Below are 23,054 nucleotides of genomic sequence, written 5' to 3'. Positions count from 1 at the left end.
CTGTAAGGAAATAAACAAAGTTGTATACTTTTCTTTTCTTGTTTAGATGATCCAAACTGGTGCTGAGCTTCTAGCTCTGTGGACCTTTCTGTCTGAGATGATTTCTTTCTTTCCCTTCATTTTCCTCTCTTGTAAAGTCCTGTCAACCTGTGTATGCTGCAGCGATGAAGAGAGTAGGCCTCAGCTGTCACCTGCCCCTGGACACTTCTACGTTTGTGTGACAGCTGTCCAGGAAGTGCTCTCTCCACAACCCCTGACCTCTGAAACTGGTTTCTGAATAAACATCTAATTGGCTGGGTTTCCTGTTTAGCCTGATGGGAGCGTTGACTATTTCGGTCTGTTTACAGAGTTCTGCCTGCCTCTCTTTTTCAAAGTTGTACTCCATGTTTTGTTTATGAAAGAACAATGTGCTTCATTACAACTGGGCTCCAAACTTCAGGCTTTAGGGGATTACAGTATGCGTTAGCATCCAGCCTCGGCAGCCCATATGTGTTCCTAAAAATATGTGCTTTGGTTGAACTCAGATTACTCATTTTGTGTTCTTTGTTTATTTGTAAAAGCCGGACGTGCACTGATAAGACAAGTCCTTGTAATAATCCTATAACTTTAAGATAATAGAGATGGATCATCACATAAAAGAGCATGCTTTACCTTATTAAAAAAGATTTTTGAAAATGTTTCTATTCCAACAAGAGAGGCAGGATTTAGTCCTCAAATCCAAGCAGATATGGGCACACCCAATGCTAACATGTGTTTGATTCTCTGAGTAATCTTTTTTTTCTTAATGTGCTTAGTCAAAAAGGAACTATCACTATCTAAACTATCTGTCTTCAATTAAGTGGCTTGTGTCTTTGCCAGATGTGACTTTCTCCTCTCATATCTGTATTGAATTATTAAGACAGTTCCGGATCTTCTGTAGCTTTCATCTTGGGTCTGCTTCCATTTATCGAAGAGGTTTTGTGCCCAAAGTCGAGCAGTAGACCTCAAGCCTGAAAAAGTCATGGGTTCAAATTCAGGCTATGCCTCAGGAGGACTTTTCTCCTCTGACACAGACTTAAAAATGTCCACTCATACTGTAATTCATCTCAACAGCACCTGAGAACTTACAGTTTTTGTTTTCTCAAAGCTAGAAGTGGTCCTTATTTGGAGTATATATGAGTGTGTTTCCTGTGATTATAATTATTTTAGTTAAATAATGTTTTTGTTATTTTTGGCTTTAATAGCTTAATGAATCAGTCTAAGACACAATAATTACAGTAATTTTCAGTTGAGTGTTTAAATTTTCCTGATTTAACCTACTCTAAAAACAAAAACTCTTTTGTACAAATTTTATATAATAACTCTCTTGGATAACAATAATTAAGGTGTTCAGGTTGATTGTTGCAGAAGATAATTTCTTTTCTTCGTTGGTTTTCTGTCATTATTTTTTGTTTTAAGTGCTACAGTGATGAAGTAAATTCAGCCATTTTATTCTTATATATAAAGAATTAATGATTTAATCTGGTTGTTTGCTACGCTGGAAGGAGCGGGAATTTAAGCCACTGTTTTTATGGATGTGACAGGAAATGGGGGGGGGCTAACTGCTCCTGCTGAATCTGTACATTTCAAAGACTCTCATAGTCAGCTTCCTTTTTTTAAACGCACACACACACAGCTACACTGGCCCAATAAGGACATACTTAATGTCACAAACAGCCCATCAGGCAACATGTGGTAGGAGTGAAGATGATGTGAAGCTGTGGGGTGTGTTTATGGCGGTGGCCTGTTGCCACAGCGGGGCTCCAACAGCTCTGCAGATCAGACAGTTATATGATATTATGTTGGAGCTTCACAGATAATGGGCTTTGCTAGTTATGAATATTCAAACATCAGCACTGATTTCTAGCAGTAATTCTGATCCCCAGTATTAAATCTAATGTTGCAAAATTTCGGTAAAAACTAAGATTGTGTCCAAATTTCTTTACTACTCATATATTGTGGGGGCTATTTTGTAGGGCTTTCTGAATCTACAATTTCAAAATCCAGTGTTCTAGAAATTTCCCAGAAAAACCAGTGTGCATTGATGCTTAATAGAATATAGACCACAATGCATTGTTTGTGAACAATTTGTTATGTGAAAAGTATTTTAATTTACTTTTTCAAACCATCCAAGTTTTCACTTTTAGAGCAAAGTCGATTCATAAAAAGTCTTTTGTAAAATGTTTGCATTTATTAGGATTTAACTTTGAGAAATTGGTGGGGTCATATTTGATTTTATGAAAAAAAGAAAATAGGAGTGAGCATGGCATCCAAATGGCTTTAACCCTTGTGCTATCTTAGATGACCCCACCCTTACTTTGACGTGTTCTCCCTACCATGACAAAGGTGGATAAAGGTGGAAAGATTTCATGTAATCCTTGGACACCAGTGAAGATCCCAAATCATTGAAGAAAAAAGGTTCAGCGCATTGTCTAGTGGGTCTAGATGACCCAACTCCCAATGTTAAAGGGCCTAGGATAGCACAAGGGTTAAGAATCCAGGGAACTAGATTGTCCTGGACTATTTTAAGTGGTTGGGATGTAGGGAGAGAATCTGGACACAGCCTAGAACTATTTATATCACCTTTTTTTTTTTTGAAAGGTTGAACTTTCGTTAAAGATGAAAAACATTTTAAAACAAAAGTTGCAAAAAAAATATTAAAATACAGATCATGATGACCATACAAAATTAAGACCAAAAAGTGGGACTTTGGATAGATGTGAGGACTTAGTAAGCTCTTGGACCGGGCTATTTAACCCTCATATTATCCTCAAATATTACTAGCACATTTCCCCCTTGGGGTCATTTTGCCTCCAGAAAACGATTTACATATAATTTTTTGTGTCAGGCACATTGTTTATTTGTTGAATACATAAATAACCCCTTGATAATGAAACAAATCAGTGGGTTGATCTGTTCTCTACCGCCACCATCAGAAAAAAACATTTGAATTAGAATTATTGTATCTTGAAAATCTTCTCAAACTTACTGAAAACATTGATGAGCACAAGAGTGTGAACCCCTTGGTGATATGACCTTTGCTGTAGTGCCACCAACAGGTTGAACTTTCAGTTTTAGAGTTAGTGTATCTTGAATATCTTTCATCCAAATCTTTTCTAATTTGGGGTGCACATTCATGACTCCCATAGAATGAAGCATATTGACTTATGTTGGTGACCCCCCCTTTCCTCTTATAAACATATTTATTTACCTATTTGTATCTCCTTTTTTGTAACATATTATTGGTTGGTCACCATAAAGTCTCACTCACTCCTCCTCTTTTGTTATCCGGGCTTGGAACCGGCAGGTGTGATTACAGTAGATCACACAGACACACACGACTTCATGCCCACGGTGCGGGAAAGTTCTTATGAGAATATTGTTTCCCTTTTCCCTAATGTCACGTTAGCACCAAGAATAGAAAATTAAGGTCCCTATACTCACTTCAACAACAAGATAGACGTGCTGCTAAGAGTGTGTCCCACCAGACATACAGTCAGCCATGTTGAAGACAAAGTCATTATTCGAGCTCTTCATATAACCATCAATCGAAAATATTTACTTGAATGTTAAAAAAAATAAGGCGCATACTTATTTGGCACTTTCTACCTTTCTTGAACGCCCAAAGCGCTTTACAGTCACAGTCCCAGTCACACACACATCTACACACTCGTGGCGGCTCCGTGGCTCCAACCTTCCACCAGAGGCAAGGTGGGGTTGAGTGTCCTGCCCAAGGACATTGAGATGATAATTTTAGAGGGGAGGCATGTGTAGTTGGAAAAACTTGGACGTGATCAACTCACAAGACTACATTGGCTTTCTCATTTTGGCAGGAGTTCACAAGTCATGTTGTTTCCCAAATGTCCACACCACGAGAAGTATCAAAGTTCTCGTGGAAATAGTTGTTTTTCCCATCCCCCTGTTATGTATCAACTCTGTACCTGCAGGTGTGGGGATGTTAGGTCACACACAGACAGGCTGTGTTACACAGCTAAAACAGCCTGGGGCTAATTCACCCCAAAGGAACACCAATGTATGCAAAATGTATTTAGCACGACGAAAAAAATATCTTCATGATAATCTTATGCTTAATCAGTTGTCCCTATCAAATGAGGAAAAGTCATCAAATATGAAGTAAAAACAAAAAAGTCAACAATCATTTTTTGAATGACAAACATTGAATTGGGGTCATATTGACCCCAAAGAAAATAGTAGGGTTAGGTGAATATCAATTCATCAATTCTAATAATTGTTTTTTCTTGGAAGTATTTTCCTGTATTTTGCTTCAGCCAAAAAACTGCCATCTGCTAGTTGGCTTTCGATGTAAAAATTCACAGTTTTAATAATGAAAATTCCACTTTTTGTTTTTTAAATGATTAGTCATGTGAAATAGAACTGGTTTTAAATAGAAATTATGAAAAAATATTTAATAGAGTCAAATTAAATTTGTATCTTGTGAATTAAAATGGATTAGTGTTTTGGCAGTAACTTCAAGCAAGCTGTTAATATGGCTTGAATAATTAAATCATTTTTTTAAAGTCTGCCCTTCTCTGTCTTTTGTAATGGTGGGGTTATGACACTGTCATGAAGCAGCAACATGTCCCTGTCAGAAACAGATTTCTCCGCTTCACTTATACAAGACTGTCTTCTGCATGGTCTTTTAAGATTTTTACCTGAAGGAAAGGCTCATTATTATGCTGAGTAAAAAACATTTGCCTGATCAACATGTATGGAAATGATTTTGATGTAAAATAAAGCAATAGCTTCATTTCACTCAGGTGGATTGTGAGATTACAAGGAGCAGAGGCAAAGGACTACTTATCCCTTGTGCTATCTTAGATGACCCCACCCTTACATTGACATGTTCTCCCTACCATGACAAAGGTGGACAAAGGTGGAAAGATTTCATGTAATCCATGGACACCAGTGAGGTTCACAAATCATTGAAGAAAAAAGGTTCAGCGCTGTCTAGTGGGTCCAGATGACCCAACTCCCAATGTTAAAGTGCCCAGGATAGCAAAAGGGTTACGGTTCAACAGTCCAGCAGAGAATGTGAGAAAAAGGTGAAGAGGTGTGCAGGTTGGAACAGGTGGAGGAAGGTTTCAGGTGTGATGTGTGCCAAAAGTGTGTTAACAAGTATAAAATGAAAGGTGTAGACTGCGGTGAGAGCGGACATAATGCTGGTTTCGAGACAGTGGCTCTGAGAAAGAGACAGAAGGCAGATCTGGAGATCGCAGAGCTGAAGATATTGAGGTTCTTGAAAATGAATCGGATCAGGAATAAATCAATCAGAGGGACAACTCATGTTAGATGTATTGTAGGTGGTCTGAAGACCTTCAGAGGAGGAACAGTGATTATTTTGGTAAAGCGATCCTGAAGTTGGAGTTACCAAGAAAAAGGGTTTGAGGAAAATCAAAGAGAAGGGTGGTGGACATAGTGATAGAGGACATGAGGGTGGTTGGTGTGAATGAGGATAATGCAGATGATTAGATGTAAGGCAACGACGGAGCAGCCAGAAAACAAAGAAGAAAATTTTGTTGCACAAATAGTTTTTGGGCAAAAGTATCCCATTGTCCCTCCTAATTCCAAAGACCTTTTGTCTAAATATTTCCTGGAAACACCTTGGACTAAGTCTCTATTTCAGGGGTGTCAAACTCATTTTCACTAAGGGCCACATCATCATAGTGTCTGTCCTCAAAGGGCCAGATATAACTTATTCATGTAACTAAATGTAATGAAAAATAAACGAAATTATTCCTTAATGTTAAATAACTCATTATTTATTTATTATAAATTTTTAAAGTGACACTTGCATAGAAAACACATGTTTGCTTATTAGTCTCGCATAAATCCTTTTAAATTTGATTCTGTCAGGTTAGGTTAAATGGACAGTGGTAAAGTCGTAATGTATAGTTGCCCAATCCGATATTTCAAGTCCAATTCCCCCTAGATATGAATAAATACACACCAATTTTTATTTTAAGAAATTAAAAACTTTGATGCTCCCGTGGGCCACATAAAATGACATGGCGGGCCACATTTGGCCCACGGGCCTAGGGTTTGACACGTGTGCTCTATTTTCTCAAGCAGCTGCCACTTCTCTGGGCTTCATAGTTCTTTCTATTATTGACATTGTCTTCGTTAGATCCGAAATTCCTTCACTGATGTACAATTGATTGCATCATTCCCCAAAACCTTTACTAATAATATTTTCCTCTTTTTCAGAATTTTGAGCAACAACAAAATCCAGACTCTAAAGAATGGATCCTTTGTTGGACTTACCGCTTTAGAGAGGCTGTAAGTATCTTATCTTCTACCATCTTTTCACTTAGCAGTGTTGTGCACCTTAACTCAATGTACATCTAGTCCATCAGCATCCAGTTGTGGGCTTCTTTCCAGCAGGGAGGATGATACACTCAGACTTGGTATCAAAGGGTTTGTTGAAAACTTCGCATAATTACACTTCAGACTTTCTTTATCGGGTAAGTCCCACTCCTTTGGACAAGATAAGAGAGATCTCTGGCAGGAGATGCATGTTGGCAGCTTCCTCTGCAGCTTTCAGACAGTCTGGCACTCCTTCATAATGTCGTAAATTCACTGAATGGGGTGTGAAACAAGTGATGGACAGGGCAACTTCTCGGTAGCTATGTGTACAAGCTTCCTGGTGACAAAAAGTAGATGAATTATGGTAGGAATTTAATTTGGTCCTTGTACACCTAAAAGTGAACTAATGATGCTCTGCGCTATGTCATGATCTATGTTTTAATACCTTGTATGAACATTGATACTTAAAGTCTTTCAGTCTTAAACTCCCAAGATAAGACGGACAAACTTACAGTTTGTTTTAAATATTCAAATTCATTCATTCTTTCACTCATATAAAACATGTTTTAGTCAAAAATAGTGATGGTTACAGGCAGCTACTACTTCTACGGTTTAACTGATATAAGACCAACTTCTTCAACACATTTCCCACCAATTCTTACCCTTTTGTAAGGTGTGCCATTACAAAAAACATCCCCATAAAGTTTTATGGGAACACCACATGTGGTGCCGATCCTATGTGGATACTGTAGTCTTCCAGACACTATTTTGTTGTGTTTCTGCATGTGTGTGTGTGGAGGAGTTTGAAGGGATATTGCTTCCACATGTCAATCTGCGCTGCCACCCATGAAGCTAACAAGCGTCTCAAAAATGTTGAAAGAAAGAAAAATATGGTAATTTGCTGCAGTTGTCTGCTCGTCTGTGCCTACCTACTGCAGCTTCCACCAGACGCACCGACTGAGAACAAAAGCCTCGTTTGCTGAGATGGCTGGGTTTTCTATGGTCTAGCATGAGAACACCAGGGGCGAAAACTTTCAAGGCCAAGTTTTAAGTTCTCATGTAAACAGTCTTGCACCAAGGACACAGAAATGTTTTTTGGACAGGATATACATGTGATCTCAAAGTTTAGATCAAAGTGAAAACATATTAGAAATGTGACTATAAGCTTGGTGTCACGACATGTGTAAAATGAGCTCATGTTGCTTGTTTTTAAAAGCGTGGACAAGCCTCCCTAAGGTAACGAGAGGTCAAAGAGTCGGGTAACCTGAACTTAGGCAGCTGCTGGCCTCTGTACCTGAGGCAGTGATAAAACTTATGAGGGAGGGGAGTACTTGTTTAAGCTTTACTAGAAGACTTATGAGAAAGTCTTATGACAAGCAGGCAATCACACGCATGCATGTATACGCTCCACTGTGGAAGATGTAGGGATCTGGTGTAATGAGAGGACATAACGTAAATCATGCAGGCCTCATTTTACCCCTTTGCCTCTTAACTCCCCTGGCTCTCTGACACACAGCGGTGGCCTATTCACTCTCTCTTCAACCTTTAATTCAGCCCCCAAACTGCTTATAATTACATGTGAGCTCATGGGAAATGTGCTGTCTGTTGTAAAAAATGCCACAGTGAAATTCACAGTCGCAGTGATGGAAAAGTTTGATGGTACAAATTGAGATGTGAGTTTGCAGTAAAAACTTGGTAGTGATTTTTTTTCTCTGTGTTTCCTGAGAGATATCGGTTTTGTTTTGTCTCGTCAGCCTTCCGTGGAGTTCTTCAGGTGCTCTCAGTCTTTCCAGCGCGCTGTCTACATGTGCTTGTCATTTGTGGCAGTAGTGAACACTTACTCATATTTTGTGGTCAGTGCTGTAATCAAACGCCAGCCCACTGAAGCTGAGTAAACACACATCAGGGAATTACATTGCATTTCTTCCCCGGCTTGACAAGGATAAACAAAGTTTGCTCATCTCCCATAGTTTCTCATACACAGACAGCATCTCTGAGGAGACTCCAGTGTAACTCCTGTGTTTATTTCCTAGTATGGGCCTTTTTTGCTGCTCAGTCATTTCAAAGGTGTCTACTTTCCAAGTAGGAACACTAAGTGTCAAATCGCTCATCTATTCAGACTTGAACGCAGTCAGATCTGTTGTTGTTTGCAGAATTTGGGTTGGGGCCAAACAGTTCAAAATTCTACACAGTTAGCCCTTTCATTGGGCTTAAACCTCCTCAAAGCCACTGGTGCCTTCAAAACTTGCCAAACCGCCCAAGCATAGAAGAGACATTTAGGCTTGTTTGTTTTTGCCATTTTACTGGACTTCTGTGTTTTTGTAACTCTTTTAAATAGACTTGCTGTCCAACAGCTACATCTGAGTCCTGGAATATCTTCTCATTCCAGCCCTGGGCATAAAGACTTTAGCTGAACCATGCCTGGTCTGTGTAGAGGTAGCTTCTGTGTGCCAGAAAAGCCATATTCATATCAGGCAACCAACGCTGTTCTGCCGTGCTGCACTTATCTGCCTACCTCTGCCTCTGCACACACTCTTTGTGGCTGGATCTCTCACTGGCAACAACACTAATGAGCCAAGAACTTTATGAGTTGTGGACAGATCCCAGCAGCCTGTCCTACACTGATTTGAAGCAGGGTAATGAGAATAATGAGCAAAGAGAGCTGAAGCAGTTTGGCTCTTGTCCAGCTGGGCCCCACTGCACCATGGGACACAGGACAAACAGGGAGGGCACAAGGGGCCCTCATTAACAGGTCTGTTCATCCAATAAGGAGAAAAGAAGGGGGAGCAAAGGGCAGTTCTGATGATGGATGAGGGAGCAGCAGAGCGTTTGTAGTGGACAGGTCTGAGAGGCAGGAGTGAGGCCTGTGGTCAAGAATGTCTGACGGCTTGAGGTGTTGGCAGTGTGTTCGGCTTTGTCAACATCTGTCTGTCTGAAGCTGCCTCTACGGTGAATCTGCTCCGAATTCACCACGCACCAGACTTGAGCAGAAATATGCAAGATGATCCAATTTTTTAAATAAGTTGTTTCAACCAAAATCAAGAGTAGAAATGGGGAGCTGCTCTTATTTCCCCAAAAAATGTCTGTGGGATAGAACACAAAGTGGCAAACTCTGACATTAGAAAACAACTCACACAGTTTTCTTTGATATCCAATGCTGTATAGACGGCCAGAAAGACCATATATTGCTTAAGTCACTGCCAAAAAAAACGTAAAATCACCTCAATCAATCTAAATAGCTATGGCAAGAAAAACGCTCCGCTTCCAACAAGTACACCTTCTGACATAGGGGAAGTGGAGTGGTGATGACTAAAGATGGCGTGAGGGTGGCAAGTGGGGAAAGAAGAAGGAAGAGATGGATGAAAACTAATCTCATTTTCTGTAAATTTTAAATTGTTTTTCTTTACAGGATTACACCAATATTTCCAAGGAGCCCTAATAGACGAGCAGATTAGAGATGGCCCACATAAAAACGCAAGAGAACGGGTAGACATGGCATGAAGCCCTACTGTCTAGACCAGTCTGGTTAGGACAAAGTTCATACTGAAAGTGGCCCACCACTCTGGAGAAAGTAATAGGCAGCTGGGGGGGCTCCACATGGGAGTTGTGTTTCCGCTTCACAGAGAACACTTTTCCCGCACACGCCACTGATTGGCTCATGGTTGGGCAACACTCATCTAATGGGAGTGCATAGCGCCGAGGGGTGAAGCGGGTGAGGAAGGGGTTAAGCGTGCTAGAGAGTGGAAACAGAAAGGGGGTGCTGCTGCAGTTGATAGACTCCAGATGTGTCTTTCAGATAAACTCAAGGAATGGGGTGTGTTTGTGTTGCAAGCCTAGCTCAGTCACGGCTCTGGGGGTTTATGGAAACAAGCAAAGCGAGCCCCCTTATAAGCCCATTACCAAATTGTATGCTTTAAATGCCAATAACGCACTCACACACACTCTGGACAAACTTGATATGGTTTCAATCCTATTTTCCTCTGGAGGAACTTGAGTTTTCACTGGACCCTCCCTGGACCCCCCCCCCCCCCCCCCCACACACACACACACACACACACACACCCACGTCACTTCCGTTTGCTCTCCTTCTGTATTTTCCCTTTGCATCTCCTGTGCCTTACAGGCTAAACATGCTGCCAGTCAGTCGTCTATATGTTCCCTCAAATAGAACTACCTGATGGCCATCTGGCCATTTTGGTGTGCTGATTATTGTTTTTTTTAAAGGAAGAGTGTTACAAAACAGAGAGGTTTTTGACTCAGAAAAATGTGGATGGCATCAGCATGATAGCAGTTATTGCTCTATAATTATGGACGTACTTTCATATTTTTTTCCTTATTTTGGTTGCTGGGAGGTCCCGTGAAAACCGCTGGCCTCGGCTGCTCGAAAAGCCAGAGCCAGAGTTAAAAATGGTTACGTAGAAATTCCACAGTTTGTCTTGGCAGTGCAGCCTCCAGCTCCTTTTGCTGCAAATTATGGAAACATAATGAACGCAGGAAATTTTACACTTTAAATAACATGTTGCTATATCTGTGCATCCTGTTAACAACTGTTGCAGTTTATGGTTTGTCAGTGATTAATGATGATATGTGGACTGTCAAATTTTGAAACAACACGGCTTCAAGGCAATTTCCGCAAACAATCTAAAATGAAAAATTAATCTTTTTCAACCTTTAGCTTCCTTCTAACTGCATGGCAATTGTTCCATGATAGCAGACAAGAAGTTTGTCAGGTGTATCCAATCTGACAGGAAGAGGAACAAAGTTAAGAAAATAATCTGGGAAAGGGGCAGCAAAGCAGGAAATTAGTAGAAAAACAAGATCTCTGCAAATCCTGGTTTCCTGTTTTAGGGGAAGGCAAGAGTGTGTTTGGGGCCTGTGTTACAGAGCCCCCATTGTGAGTGAGTGTGTTGCAGAGTAAGGAGGTGGGGTCCACAAGGCCATACACAGGGACAGTTTTGCTTGGTTTGTACCTCACGTACCCCTCCCTACAGGGGAAAGCTAGCTAGTAAAAAAAAGGAGAAAAAGGAAACTGTAAAAATAAACAAGCAAGGGTCTCTGCTTGAGACGCCAACCAGACAGGATATGACACGTAGCGCAAAAATTGTGACTAATGACCCCTGTCAGGAACTGCAGTGCTTGTTACTTTTATGTTTTTTTTTCTAACATACCTTTCTTTTTTTCAAGGAAATACATGTTTGTCCTGTCTGGTTTCCATCAAGAGGAAAGTTCATTCAAAGTAGTCCGTTAAGGCCTTGTTTTCCTTAAAATAAAAAAACAAAAAAACAACAACAGGAAATTCTTGATTTCTCTCCAGTGATAATGAGCAGCCATTCTCTGGCTTCATCATTCTCCTCCAGCCCAAGGCCCAAACAATGTCGGCACTCCAGTCCCTGCTGGGGCGCTCCTTATAATGGAGCACTCCAACTCTGGAGAAGCTTGTCTTCATTATGACCCTCTAGCCCTACAAGCACATCATTCCTCTCCAGTCTGGATGGGGTCCAGGTGCTCATCCTCCATACCCACGTAGCGATGACTCTTTAAAATGGCAAAAAACCAGCGGCCATTGATGAGGAGAAGTTTGTGAGAGAAAAAGGGCATCCCTAATGGGAACTTCTGGTGTTAGCCCTCACAGCAGCAGACAATGGTCAGGGCTAACTTAAGCCTGTGACAATCCAACCTGTGACCCCAGCCACATGTAGGTAAGGGGATGAAAGCACTACGCTTACAAGGTGACAGCGCAGAATAGGTCATGGTTGCAATGATAAAACAAACAGACCAATATGAAGAAAATTGGGGAAAAAAAAGATTCCTCCTTGGTGACAGCTCTTCTCATCGGTGTGGAGTGCAGAGTTGGCATTCTGCTGACAGGGAAGGAACCAGTAACTCTAGAGGCTAAAATATTCTTTTTTAATTTGGATTTTAGGCCGGCTATAGACACTGTTGCTGGATTTTAAATAAATCGGTTAGCAAGTGAAGAGCTTGTTGATAAGGGGATGCAAGATTAGCCTTGACGGTGATGGTGACAGACAAACTGCAGGAAGGTGAAATGCTTTCGTGCTTGAAGTCATGTTTTCTCCTGTGAATAGCTTCAAATTCCACAGCTCTGTGATAAGACATTGTATCATCTACTGGTTGATACAGATAGTTGCTACTTCTTGGGCCAAACCACATGTGACATTTTAAACATTTAAGACAAATAATAAAAGGAGACTTTTCTTTCATTAGTTAATTTAAAAAGGCTCTTTTAGGTGATATAATATAGTAATAATTCTAAAAACAACATTACTTTTAGAAAATTTTAGCGTCAACATGTGACTCTGTGCATGACTCATTATCATTTGCACCTCCATGAGAACCTGAGGATACTTTTCAAGCATATTTAGATTGGTCTCTTGTTTCTAGCACAAATGCAAAAACAAAATCTGCTTATAAAACATCATACAGTAAGAGAATGGATGAATATTAATTATAAATTGGTGCTATAAATCTATTCTGTTACATTTACTGGTTTACTGTAGCCCTTTATTGGTTCATGTTTTCAAAACTGCAGTGTATATTTAGAATTTTGATGAACTAATCATGTGTAAATGCAGAATATGAGTTAGTACTGACAAAGTTTGAGCAATAATGGGAAAAGATACATCAACATTTAAATTATTTAACTATTTTTCTATTAAAAAGAAATACTAGAAAATTGACAAAAAAAGGCAGCAAATACCATATTTCTTTTACTCATGCTGCATTGCTTGAAAGCAGTACTTGAAAAAATGAGCCAAGTTTGAACATTGGGAAAGCCAATGCTGAAAATTATAGCCCTGCACTGAGTACAGCGTCACTAAGGTCAGGTAAAACACATAACAAAAAATGAAAAAATAAAAATAAAAAGAGGGACAAGGATTCTAGTAATTCTGTATTTTTTTGTTAAACTAAAATGGTATTGCAAAAACAAATAAAAAAGAAAAAATTCTTGTACACATTAATTTATTGTTTGTCTATGTATCTGTAAAGAATTAGTCAGTCCAGGGTATTCCGCATCATTTTGAAATATTTATTATATTTGGGTGTGCAATATGTGATAAGTTGTAAAGAACAGTATTGACCAAAATGTAATTAAAATATTACGAGCAAGATACATGTGCAGATGTATTGTTCAAGAAAACATTTATAAATTAAAAAAAATGTAAATTAAGCAGTCTGTAATAAAAAAATAAAAAAGTTTGCACAAGGAATTTCTGCAGAGCTTTATTAAGGATATTTACTCTTCTAAATATAATGTAAAAAGCCTCTAAAATGTTATGTTTGAGTGTAAATACACATTTAGGTCAGTGCTGCACATCAGATCTTGGTTATGTCTTTGAAAGGGACAGACAGGGTGGGAGAGACAGACCTTAGAGAGAGGAAATGGTGGGTAGCGCCTTGTCTTTCAGCACCACACTAATGAGCTTTGTGGCACACAGACTGAGAGCAAAAGAACAGTTTTTTTTTCCTTTTTGCACTGGTCAACAGCTCCTACACCACTACTGACACACAGACACAAATGCATTCTCAGGACACAGCAATTACCACATGCATCAAGACAGACAGAAAGAAACTCCAGACATAAACACCCAGGAGCATTTTTCTGTCCAACATAGCTTATTTTATTTTGCTTTCTTACTTGTGGGTATGAGAAGTTTCAATTGTACCTTTATTTTAATCAAATTGAAATGGTTGAAAAAGACTTTGTCTAAAGCTTTCTGTCAAATAGCTAGAGCTATCCAAAAATGCATTAACAAAAGCATAACACACTTCAGAATGACTGATTTAAAGCTAGAAAACTGCTGCTCCATCCTAATATCTGTCAGCAATCCAAATATGAGGAGTGTCCTGGAGGTATGTTGCATCGACATGAACCCTCTTTTGCTTTTATCACAGCCATTCCATACTTTTCGGGTTATTTTATAAAACAATGCCTCTGTCCAATGTTGACCAGAATAGAAAAAAAAAAGCTTGGCTTTTGCAGATTAAACATCACAATGGTGAAGAAACGCCTGAGGTTATACAGTGCATAACGGAGCACCATCTAGAAAAGCAATGAGAGACTGTCTTTTAAAGGAAAAAGGAGCATAAAGTTGCCTAAGGGTGTCCATTTTACAAAAGCACAGCAAATAAAAGGAGATTTTAAAAAAGGATCATTGCATTCATGTTACCAATCCCTCTAGGAAAACGTCTTCTGTGACAGTTCCAACAGGAACACATTTTTTTGTGCTTTAGGAATGTAATCACATGTCCTGTTAATAGCCTTCCATCTTTTGACCTGTATTACTATTCCCACCTGACAAATAAAAGAGAAAATATGGGATCCATGTAGGCATCTGCTTAAGTTGTTTAACATGTGTTAGTGGTTGCAGAACGTCTTTAAAAAAAAAGGATATTAGCTCTATAGACTATGAAATTAGATCTTCAAAAACATTTAAAGATCACAGCCTCTATGTTTTCTTTGTGCCCAAGTATTTTTTGAAATTTGGTTAAGAAATTCATTTTTTCTACACCTAGATCCAGGGCGCTGGGAGAATGAGATTTCCTATGATTGTGAAGAATTATTGTGCATTGTCCCACAACAGGAATCAGCTTTTGAAAAATGTGTCAACATACCCTTTCATAAAAATCTGAGGAAGCTGTTTTGTTTAAAACTTTGTCAATTTGATGTCATTTTTTAACTGGTTCTAGCCTCCATGCGAACAAGATGTAGCTTCTCTGTGATTTTTTTTCAAGATTGTCTTTGCTTTGTGCAGACCTTGACAAACAGTTTTTTTCTTGAACAACTAGTAAATGAATTGGCTGCTGGCTTCAGTTATCTTGAAGCTATGGGGTAGGGAATCCAGATGAACTTTAGTTACAAAACAGCTGTATTTCTGCCAGCATAAACACTCCTGCATACATTTTCAAAGTTTTCTCTCTCTATTTCCAGAGACCTCAAGCACAACTTAATCAGCACCATCATGCCAGGAGCCTTCCAAGGCCTGTCTGAGCTTCGGAGACTGTAAGTAGATCGTGATATGATCGCAGCTCTGCTGAGTGTAAAAAGTACAAACACAAACTTAGTGGACTTGAAATGATTGGTATGTGATGACAGATTCCAGTTTATTTGTGTGATCTCACTAGATGGACAGTAAATGAGTCACGGTAACAGTGTTTTGTTGGCTCACAGTAGATCATATTGAGCTCCTGGTGACAGTATGACATAGACGCCTCCTCAGATAAATGTTTCTGCCGACATTTGTGGAAGCTCCTGGGTGTCAGGCCTGTCGACTACTACTGTAACTTAGGGGCTACCCATTACTAACGTTTGCAGCCACTAGCTGCTTTCTCCTGGTGCTTTTGGAGTTTAAGGCTTTGTTGCAGAGTGAGACGAAAGTGTTTGTCTGCGCCACACCACATGACTCCCCATCCCTCCTCCTTGTACTTGTATTTTCCCTGCGAAGTCTGGGGCTTCTCAAAACAAACAGGGAGAGATAAACACATGCTCTGGACAGCTTTCTGCTGGGTGGTGTCAGAGGTGCAACAGAGCAGATCCTTTCTGGCTACAGCCATACATCATGCTCAGTGGTGAACAGGGGCCCTGCTTTTATCCCGCTGATGATAAACCTTTACTTGGATCCTCTGGGATCCTGAAAAGGGAAAGTGTCTGAGGCTTTTTGTTGGCTGGTTTGAAACTTTAAATCAGGAGAAGTTGGACTGCGTTAAAAGAAGGTCTTACACTTTCTTATAAGGTAAGCTTAGAAGAAGATTTCTGGATTTTAGAGCAGTGCTCGACATACTTCAGGTCCCCAGTGTCAGACACTGGAGCTCATAGATTTTCAATATATAAACAAAGGCCCTTGTGCTCTGAGATACTTTCAAATTGGCAACAGTTGACATTCTGAAATGAACTGGATTGAAAACTACAGATAATTTCAAAACATTTCAGCTTTATTTGAAAGCTGTTGTTGTTATGAATAGAAAATTAAGTTAAAAACATCAAAAGTTTTTTGACACAAATCTATTTTTGATAAAAAGTTAGACCTTTAAAAATTGGAATTAATAGAAAATTGGTTGATAGCTCCCTTCTGAAACCAGCCCCCCAGTGGGCATTTAAGGAACTGTTACATTTGGTACTCTCGATTGAAAATCAAGTTATAGGACTTGGTTTTCACATATTTGCACTATGTACATTCAGGAAGTGAAAGGAAAATTGATATATTCAGATTTATATGTTGTGCGTTAAGGGGAAGTGGTGTAGTGGTTAGCAATGCCACTACCCAGTGGATTCTGCATGTCCTGGCCATGCATGCATTGGTTTTCTTTGGCTTCTTCAAAACCAAAGGCATGCTTGATAAGTTTATTGGTGACTCTAAATTGTCCCTGAGTGAGTTAGTGGTTGCTTATCTCTGTGTGACCCTGCAATGGACTGGCAAATTGTCCAGTGTGTAGCCCACCCCATCCCGACAGTAGCTGGGTTAGGCTTCAGCAACCCTGTAACCCTGATCAGAATTAAACAAGTGTATAAAATAGACAAATGGCAGATTTCATGCAATAAATCAAAAATCCGATAACATTAATATTTTACCACATCAGAAGTTTCTCACATTTGGTAAGATGAATTTTACCTGGCATGCAATATACTGTCTCAAGAGAATATATCATACAGCCCAAAGTGGCTTTTCAGGACACAGTGGGCATAGAAAATCAACTGTATTGTGACAGGGCTGTGGACAATAAAGCTTTTAAGAATATTATGTAAGATTCATAAAGTATGTGTCCTGGCATCACTAAAACAGAGGAAGTGATAAATAAAAATGATCTCTCTATTTGCAAAAAGTTAAAACAAGTTTTGATTTGAAAAGAAGTAACTGTGAATAATTTGTTTTTTCACACTTCTAGCGACCTCTCCAACAACCGCATTGGCTGCCTGACAGGAAACATGTTCCAGGGGCTGACAAATTTGGCTAAACTGTAAGAGACAGATTGATTAGTGTCCGTGAAACTGTTGTGTTCTTTGATTTGTGGTGAAGACATGAAGAGAACCTTGTTCATGACTCACGTATGCATTCTGTTAGGAACTTATCTGGCAACATCATTTCCACCCTGGATTCTGAAGTGTTTGAGGAGCTGCCGTCTCTCAAGCGGGTGTGAGTACTGAAGAAAAGTGAGCTTGCTTTTGGGAGCAATACTGTCCATTTGTGAAAACAAACAAACAAACAAACGAAAAAACAAGTAAGCCACTTTATTTTCAAGGAGGTAAAAGTAAAGGTTGTACCTAAAAGTGGAAAGGGCTCAAGAACTTCTGTGTTTTAATACTCCATAATGGTATAGGAGGCTGATGAAAACCCAGAGCCCAAGCAGAGCAGCAGAAACACTGAGATTTATTCTGTTAAATGACAATTATTTCTATCTTCAGAAACTTCAACTCAGACTACCTGACATGTGACTGTGGGCTTCGTTGGGTTCCAAACTTCCTCCAGAGCAGGTCGGTGCAGATTGGGTCTGAAACGTTGTGTGCCTACCCCAGCACCTTAAGGAGGGAACCACTGAACAGACTGAAGGAAAGCCAGTTGAGCTGTGGTGAGAGCATTGATTCACACAAATGAGATGGCTTGCCATTTTAGCTTAGAGATCATTGTCCAGTGGTAGGCAGTAGCTGTGTTCCAAAAAATAGATCTTCTTTCTTAGTAGCCTAGCAGAGATCTTTTTTTAAATTTGTATAAGCTGATGATATAACTCATATGTTGCAGTCTGCTGCCATATACCACTAAACCTTGAAAAGCTGGTTGATGATATTCACTTATTCTAAAAAATTTACCTCACACCAAGTAGTGAAAGACAATCGGAAACAAGTCTGAGTGCTATGTTTCCATAATGGCCACTATGGATGCAACGCTTCACTTTCCCCGCGATTCAGTTCAAGCTTCGATTTTTGGGTCATAGTTTTGTTTTGGTTTGATAAATGATTTTGTGTTATACAAAACAACAACAAAAAGCTAAACATTCAGAAAAATCATTTTGTCCATTTCCCAAAAAGCAAGCAACAATGATGACAAACCTTTAAATTGGCTTATCGTAAGCCTGGTGTAATGTAACAAAACGACAAACAGTAAATGCTTCTTAAATTTAACACAACACACATTGGACTCTTTCAATGTAAACATTCTGGTATGTGTTACAGATGCAACCATTCACTTTCCCCACGATATGTTTCAATGATGCAACATACAGTTTGCTTTTAAATCTAGAATTACGGCATCCCTATTGGCCACCTCTGTAACTTTTCTTTCTGTGCTATTTAGATGGTCCCCTGGAACTGCACACCTTATTACTGCTGCCGTCACAAGGACAGGTAGTCTTCAAAGGTGACCAACTACCCTTCCACTGCACTGCAGCTATGGTGGACAACATCACTGCTTTACATTGGCATCACAATGGTCAAGAGGTGACCTCCAATCCAGAAATGGGAGTCCAGTTAGGCAATAATGTTGTGCACGACTGCACTTTAATTACAAGGTTACTGTCAAATTCAAATATATTCATTTATTTTCACAATTTCATTGTAAATTAGTACCGTCTTATAACGAGCTGTCAAAAATGTCCTCTTTCAGTGAGCTGATTCTGTTCAATGTCCATGTGGAGGCCAGTGGAGAGTGGGAGTGTGTGGTTTCAACTGGGCGGGGCAACACCTCTCATCGTGTGGATATAGTGGTGCTGGAGAACAGCGCCCCCTTCTGCCCAGAAGATAAAGTTGTCAACAGTCGTGGGGAGTTTAGGTTAGACTCAGATGAGGGATGCAATTCATCGAAAAACAATAAACTTTATGTAATTTAAAGTTTCAGCACTCAGTGTTTGACTTTTCCTGCAGGTGGCCAAGAACAATGGCAGGTATAACTTCTCATCAGTACTGCCTACAGCTGCGTTACCCCTCCTTGTCAGTAGAAGGGGGATCAGAGCAGAAAAAAGCCTCTCGATACTGTGATCGCTCTGGAAAGTGGCAAGAGGGCGACTATTCAAACTGCCTCTACACCAGCGGGATCACTCGTGTTCTGCATACCTTCATCTTGGTCAGTGGAACTACTGAACAAAGCCTCAATGCAGTCCTGGAGTTCTTTAAAACCTATGTTCTCAACATCTTCACTCTTGATCTTTTAGAGGCCCATCAATGCATCCAATGCTGTCACTGTGGCGCGTCAAGTGTGCACATACACTCTAGAAGCTGAAAGTTTTACCGACTCAGTATCGATGCTTTATGTGGCAGAGATTATGGACAAACTCATGGAGCATGTTACACAGCAGCGAGAAGTGAGAAACAGGAATTGTCCCATTATGAACCCTTAATTCTTTGAAGTATGATCTTTACATTATTGATTTCTGCACTTTTTCCTTCCAGTTGTCAAAGGTGATGGTGGAGATGGGAAGTAACCTAATGCAAGTGAATGATCAGATCCTCACAATAGCTCAGAAAGAAAAGAGAGCCTGTAGTTCGATTATCTATTCTCTAGAGACGCTGGCCTGGCCTCAGCTACACAGTCATGCTCAAGACTTCTCTATGGTTTGTAGCACTGCCCTTTTTCTATTGTTTTTTTTCATCTTTAAATAATTTTAAAGTTCTCATAACCCTAGCATGTGTAAAAAATCTTATTATAAATTCATGAAGTATTTCATCATGCTGTTCAGTTGTGATTAATCTGATTATATATGAAAACAAATATTGCCAGTGATGCCCTGCTGTGTGTGTGTTACACAGACTTCTAGGAATATAGTGATGGAGGCCCACCTAATAAGACCAGCTCACTTCACTGGTATCACTTGTACTGTATATCAGCGTCATGGAGTGTCAGTGGGCCAGGGAGCCGATGTGTCGGAGCCTTCTCACCAACAGCAGCTTCATTTCCGCTGCACGGCTGGCTCTCATAACACTTCACTCAACAACTTTCCCCTTAAGGTGAGCCATTAGCTCTTAAAGACCCACTCCAATGAAAATCGCTTTTTTAGTGTTTTAATGTGTTCTTGTTGCATGTTTTCATTTTCATTTAATGTTAAAGAGTATATATTTTTGTAAATGTCGTTTATTTCTCAGTAATTTACAGTACTATTCTTGGGTGTGACATATTATCAATAGAACTAAGATTTTACTCCACCAAATATTGGTCATTGTGGAAAATGGCTCTTGTACAAATACAAGCCATAGATAAGTATTTTTTAACCTTTAGACGATTCTGTGGTGTGGATAATTTAAATAAAGACAAATAAACCACAGTTTCACTCATAAACAGCGCTTTTGCTCCATTAGGTTGTCTTTTGCAGTGGTACAGACCATGAGTGAAAGAAAAACATAAATTAGCATAAATCTATTTCTCTGTTTTCATATTACATACACATAGATTCTGCAAACTGAAACCAGCTAGTATCTATGATGTCTTTATTTAAAGTTAATTAGTGGAGTTTTTTTTGCAAAAAAAATGTAATTCCTTTGCCTGTTTTGTTTTTGTTAATGCTCCAGAATTCTGAAGCCTTGGCCTCTGTGAGTCTTCCACCTACCCTGTTTCCCCCTGACGCTGCTTCAGATTGTAAGCTGCAATTTGTTGCCTTTCGAACAGGCAGCTTCTTTCCTGTTTCCACCAACTCAAACAGGAATTCTGAACAATTCCACAAACGCACTGTCAATAGTCCTGTCATCTTTGTTGGCCTCGGTGAGAAAACACCAAAGATAAAATCAAAGCGATTAGTGTCTAGTTTATCTGTCAAATCTACAACATAACTCTTTTGGTCTTTAAAAGATGGTTGTAGCATGTGGAACAACTCCGATCCTATCTGGGTGTCCCTGCGCCACTTGTCTCCCGGCAGTGATGCGGTGCCAGTTCAATGGAGCCTTCAAGAACTTGAGAAGCAAGGAGGATGGAGCCCGGAAGGCTGTCGCCTTGTCCACAGTGACAGCAGAACCTCTACAATGGGCTGCACTCTGCTCAGCAATTATGCTGTACTGCAGGTTGGACATGCATCAGTATTTATTTATTCATCCATGATTAGAAGAATTCAATCACAAGGCTATATGGTTTACGTTTTTTTTTCTAGGAGGTGCCTGAATTCCCCAACACCAACACCAATTCTGTGAGGATGCTCCACCCTGTGGTTTACGCCTGCACTGCAGTCCTCCTCCTTTGTGTCTTCACAATAGTTATTACACACATAGTACATCACAGGTATTGCAGATTCTTTCTCTTTCGGCTTTTCCCATCAGGGGTCGCCACAGCGAATCATCCTTTTCCACCTCACTCTATCATGAACATCTTCTACCCTAACGTTAGCAAACTTCATGTCCTCTGTTAAGACATCCATATATCTCCTCTTTGGCCGTCCTCTTGCCCTCCTGCCAGGCAGCTCCATCTCCAACATCCTTCTACCAATATATCCACTATCCCTCCTCTGAACATGTCCAAACCATCTCAGTCTGGCTTCTCTGACTTTGTCGCTAACACAGGCAACGTGAGCCGTCCCTCTGATGTACTCGTTCCTTATCCTGTCTAACCTGGTCACTCCTAAGGAGAACCTCAACATCTTCATCTCCGCTACCTCCATCTCAGCCTCTTGTCTCTGTCTCACTGCTACCGTCTCTAACCCATAGAGCAGAGCTGGTCTTACCACTGTCTTGTACACCTTTCCTTTGAGTCTTGCTGGCACTCTTCTGTCACACAACACTCCTGACACTTTCCTCCAACCGCTCCAACCTGCCTGCACTCGCCTCTTCACCTCTTTTCCACAATCCCCATCACACTGAACTGTTGACCCCAAGTACTTAAACTCCTGCACCTTCTTCACCTCAGTCCCCTGTAACCTAACGCTTCTACCTTGATCCCTCTCGTTCAGACACATGTATTCTGTCTTACTACGACTGACCTTCATACCTCTTCTTTCCAGAGCAAACCTCCACCTCTCTAGCTGTTCCTCCACCTGCTCTCTACTCTCACTGCAAATTACAATGTCATCCGCAAACATCATTGTCCAGGGAGATTCCTGTCTTACCTCGTCTGTCAGCCTGTCCATCAGCATAGCAAACAAAAAAGGACTCAAAGCTGATCCTTGGTGTAGTCCCACCTCCACCTTGAACTCCTCTGTCTGACCTACAGCACATCTCACCACCGTCATACTTCTCTCATACATGTCCTGAACTACTCTGACATACTTCTCTGCCACTCCAGACGACCTCATACAGTACCACAGCTCCTCCCTCGGCACCCTGTCATACGCCTTCTCTAAATCTACGAACACACAATGCAGCTCCTTCTGACCTTCTCTGTACTTTTCCATCAACATTCTCAAAGCAAAAATGGCATCAGTGGTGCTCTTACGGGGCATGAAACCATACTGCTGCTCACAAATCTCCACCTTCTTCCTAAGCCTGGCTTCCACTACTCTTTCCCACAGCTTCATTGTGTGGCTCATCAACTTTATTCCTCTATAGTTGCTGCAGTTCTGCATGTCACCCTTGTTTTTAAAGATTGGGACCAGAACGCTTCTCCTCCATTCCTCGGGCATCTTCTCACTCTCTAAAATCCTATTGAACAACCTTGTTAGAAATTCCACTGCTGTCTCTCCTAAGCACTTCCATACCTCCACAGGTACGTCATCAGGACCAACGGCCTTTCCGCTCTTCATCCTTTTCAGAGCCTTCCTAACCTCATCCTTTCCAATCTCTGCTACTTCCT

The 23,054-nt window shown here is 40.3% G+C and overlaps 1 protein-coding gene across 2 annotated transcripts in view; it reads left to right on the top strand.

Moving 5' to 3' along the window:
* adgra2 (adhesion G protein-coupled receptor A2) overlaps positions 1-23,054 on the top strand; it is a 41,911-nt gene that overhangs the window by 13,702 nt on the left and 5,155 nt on the right. For both annotated transcript variants that reach the window (XM_011479347.3, XM_011479346.3), the window contains 14 exons: positions 6,244-6,315; positions 15,293-15,364; positions 17,245-17,316; positions 17,421-17,492; positions 17,762-17,925; positions 18,648-18,861; positions 18,957-19,121; positions 19,214-19,412; positions 19,501-19,650; positions 19,739-19,900; positions 20,096-20,293; positions 20,852-21,041; positions 21,129-21,337; positions 21,424-21,551. In XM_011479347.3, the coding sequence (XP_011477649.1) occupies positions 6,244-6,315; positions 15,293-15,364; positions 17,245-17,316; positions 17,421-17,492; positions 17,762-17,925; positions 18,648-18,861; positions 18,957-19,121; positions 19,214-19,412; positions 19,501-19,650; positions 19,739-19,900; positions 20,096-20,293; positions 20,852-21,041; positions 21,129-21,337; positions 21,424-21,551 (2,067 nt within the window). The remainder of the gene's footprint in view (positions 1-6,243; positions 6,316-15,292; positions 15,365-17,244; positions 17,317-17,420; positions 17,493-17,761; positions 17,926-18,647; positions 18,862-18,956; positions 19,122-19,213; positions 19,413-19,500; positions 19,651-19,738; positions 19,901-20,095; positions 20,294-20,851; positions 21,042-21,128; positions 21,338-21,423; positions 21,552-23,054) is intronic.

The sequence above is a fragment of the Oryzias latipes genome, chromosome 9 (assembly GCF_002234675.1).
Source record: "Oryzias latipes chromosome 9, ASM223467v1".
Taxonomy (NCBI): domain Eukaryota; kingdom Metazoa; phylum Chordata; class Actinopteri; order Beloniformes; family Adrianichthyidae; genus Oryzias; species Oryzias latipes.
This window is presented reverse-complemented; position numbering and strand designations above follow the sequence as displayed.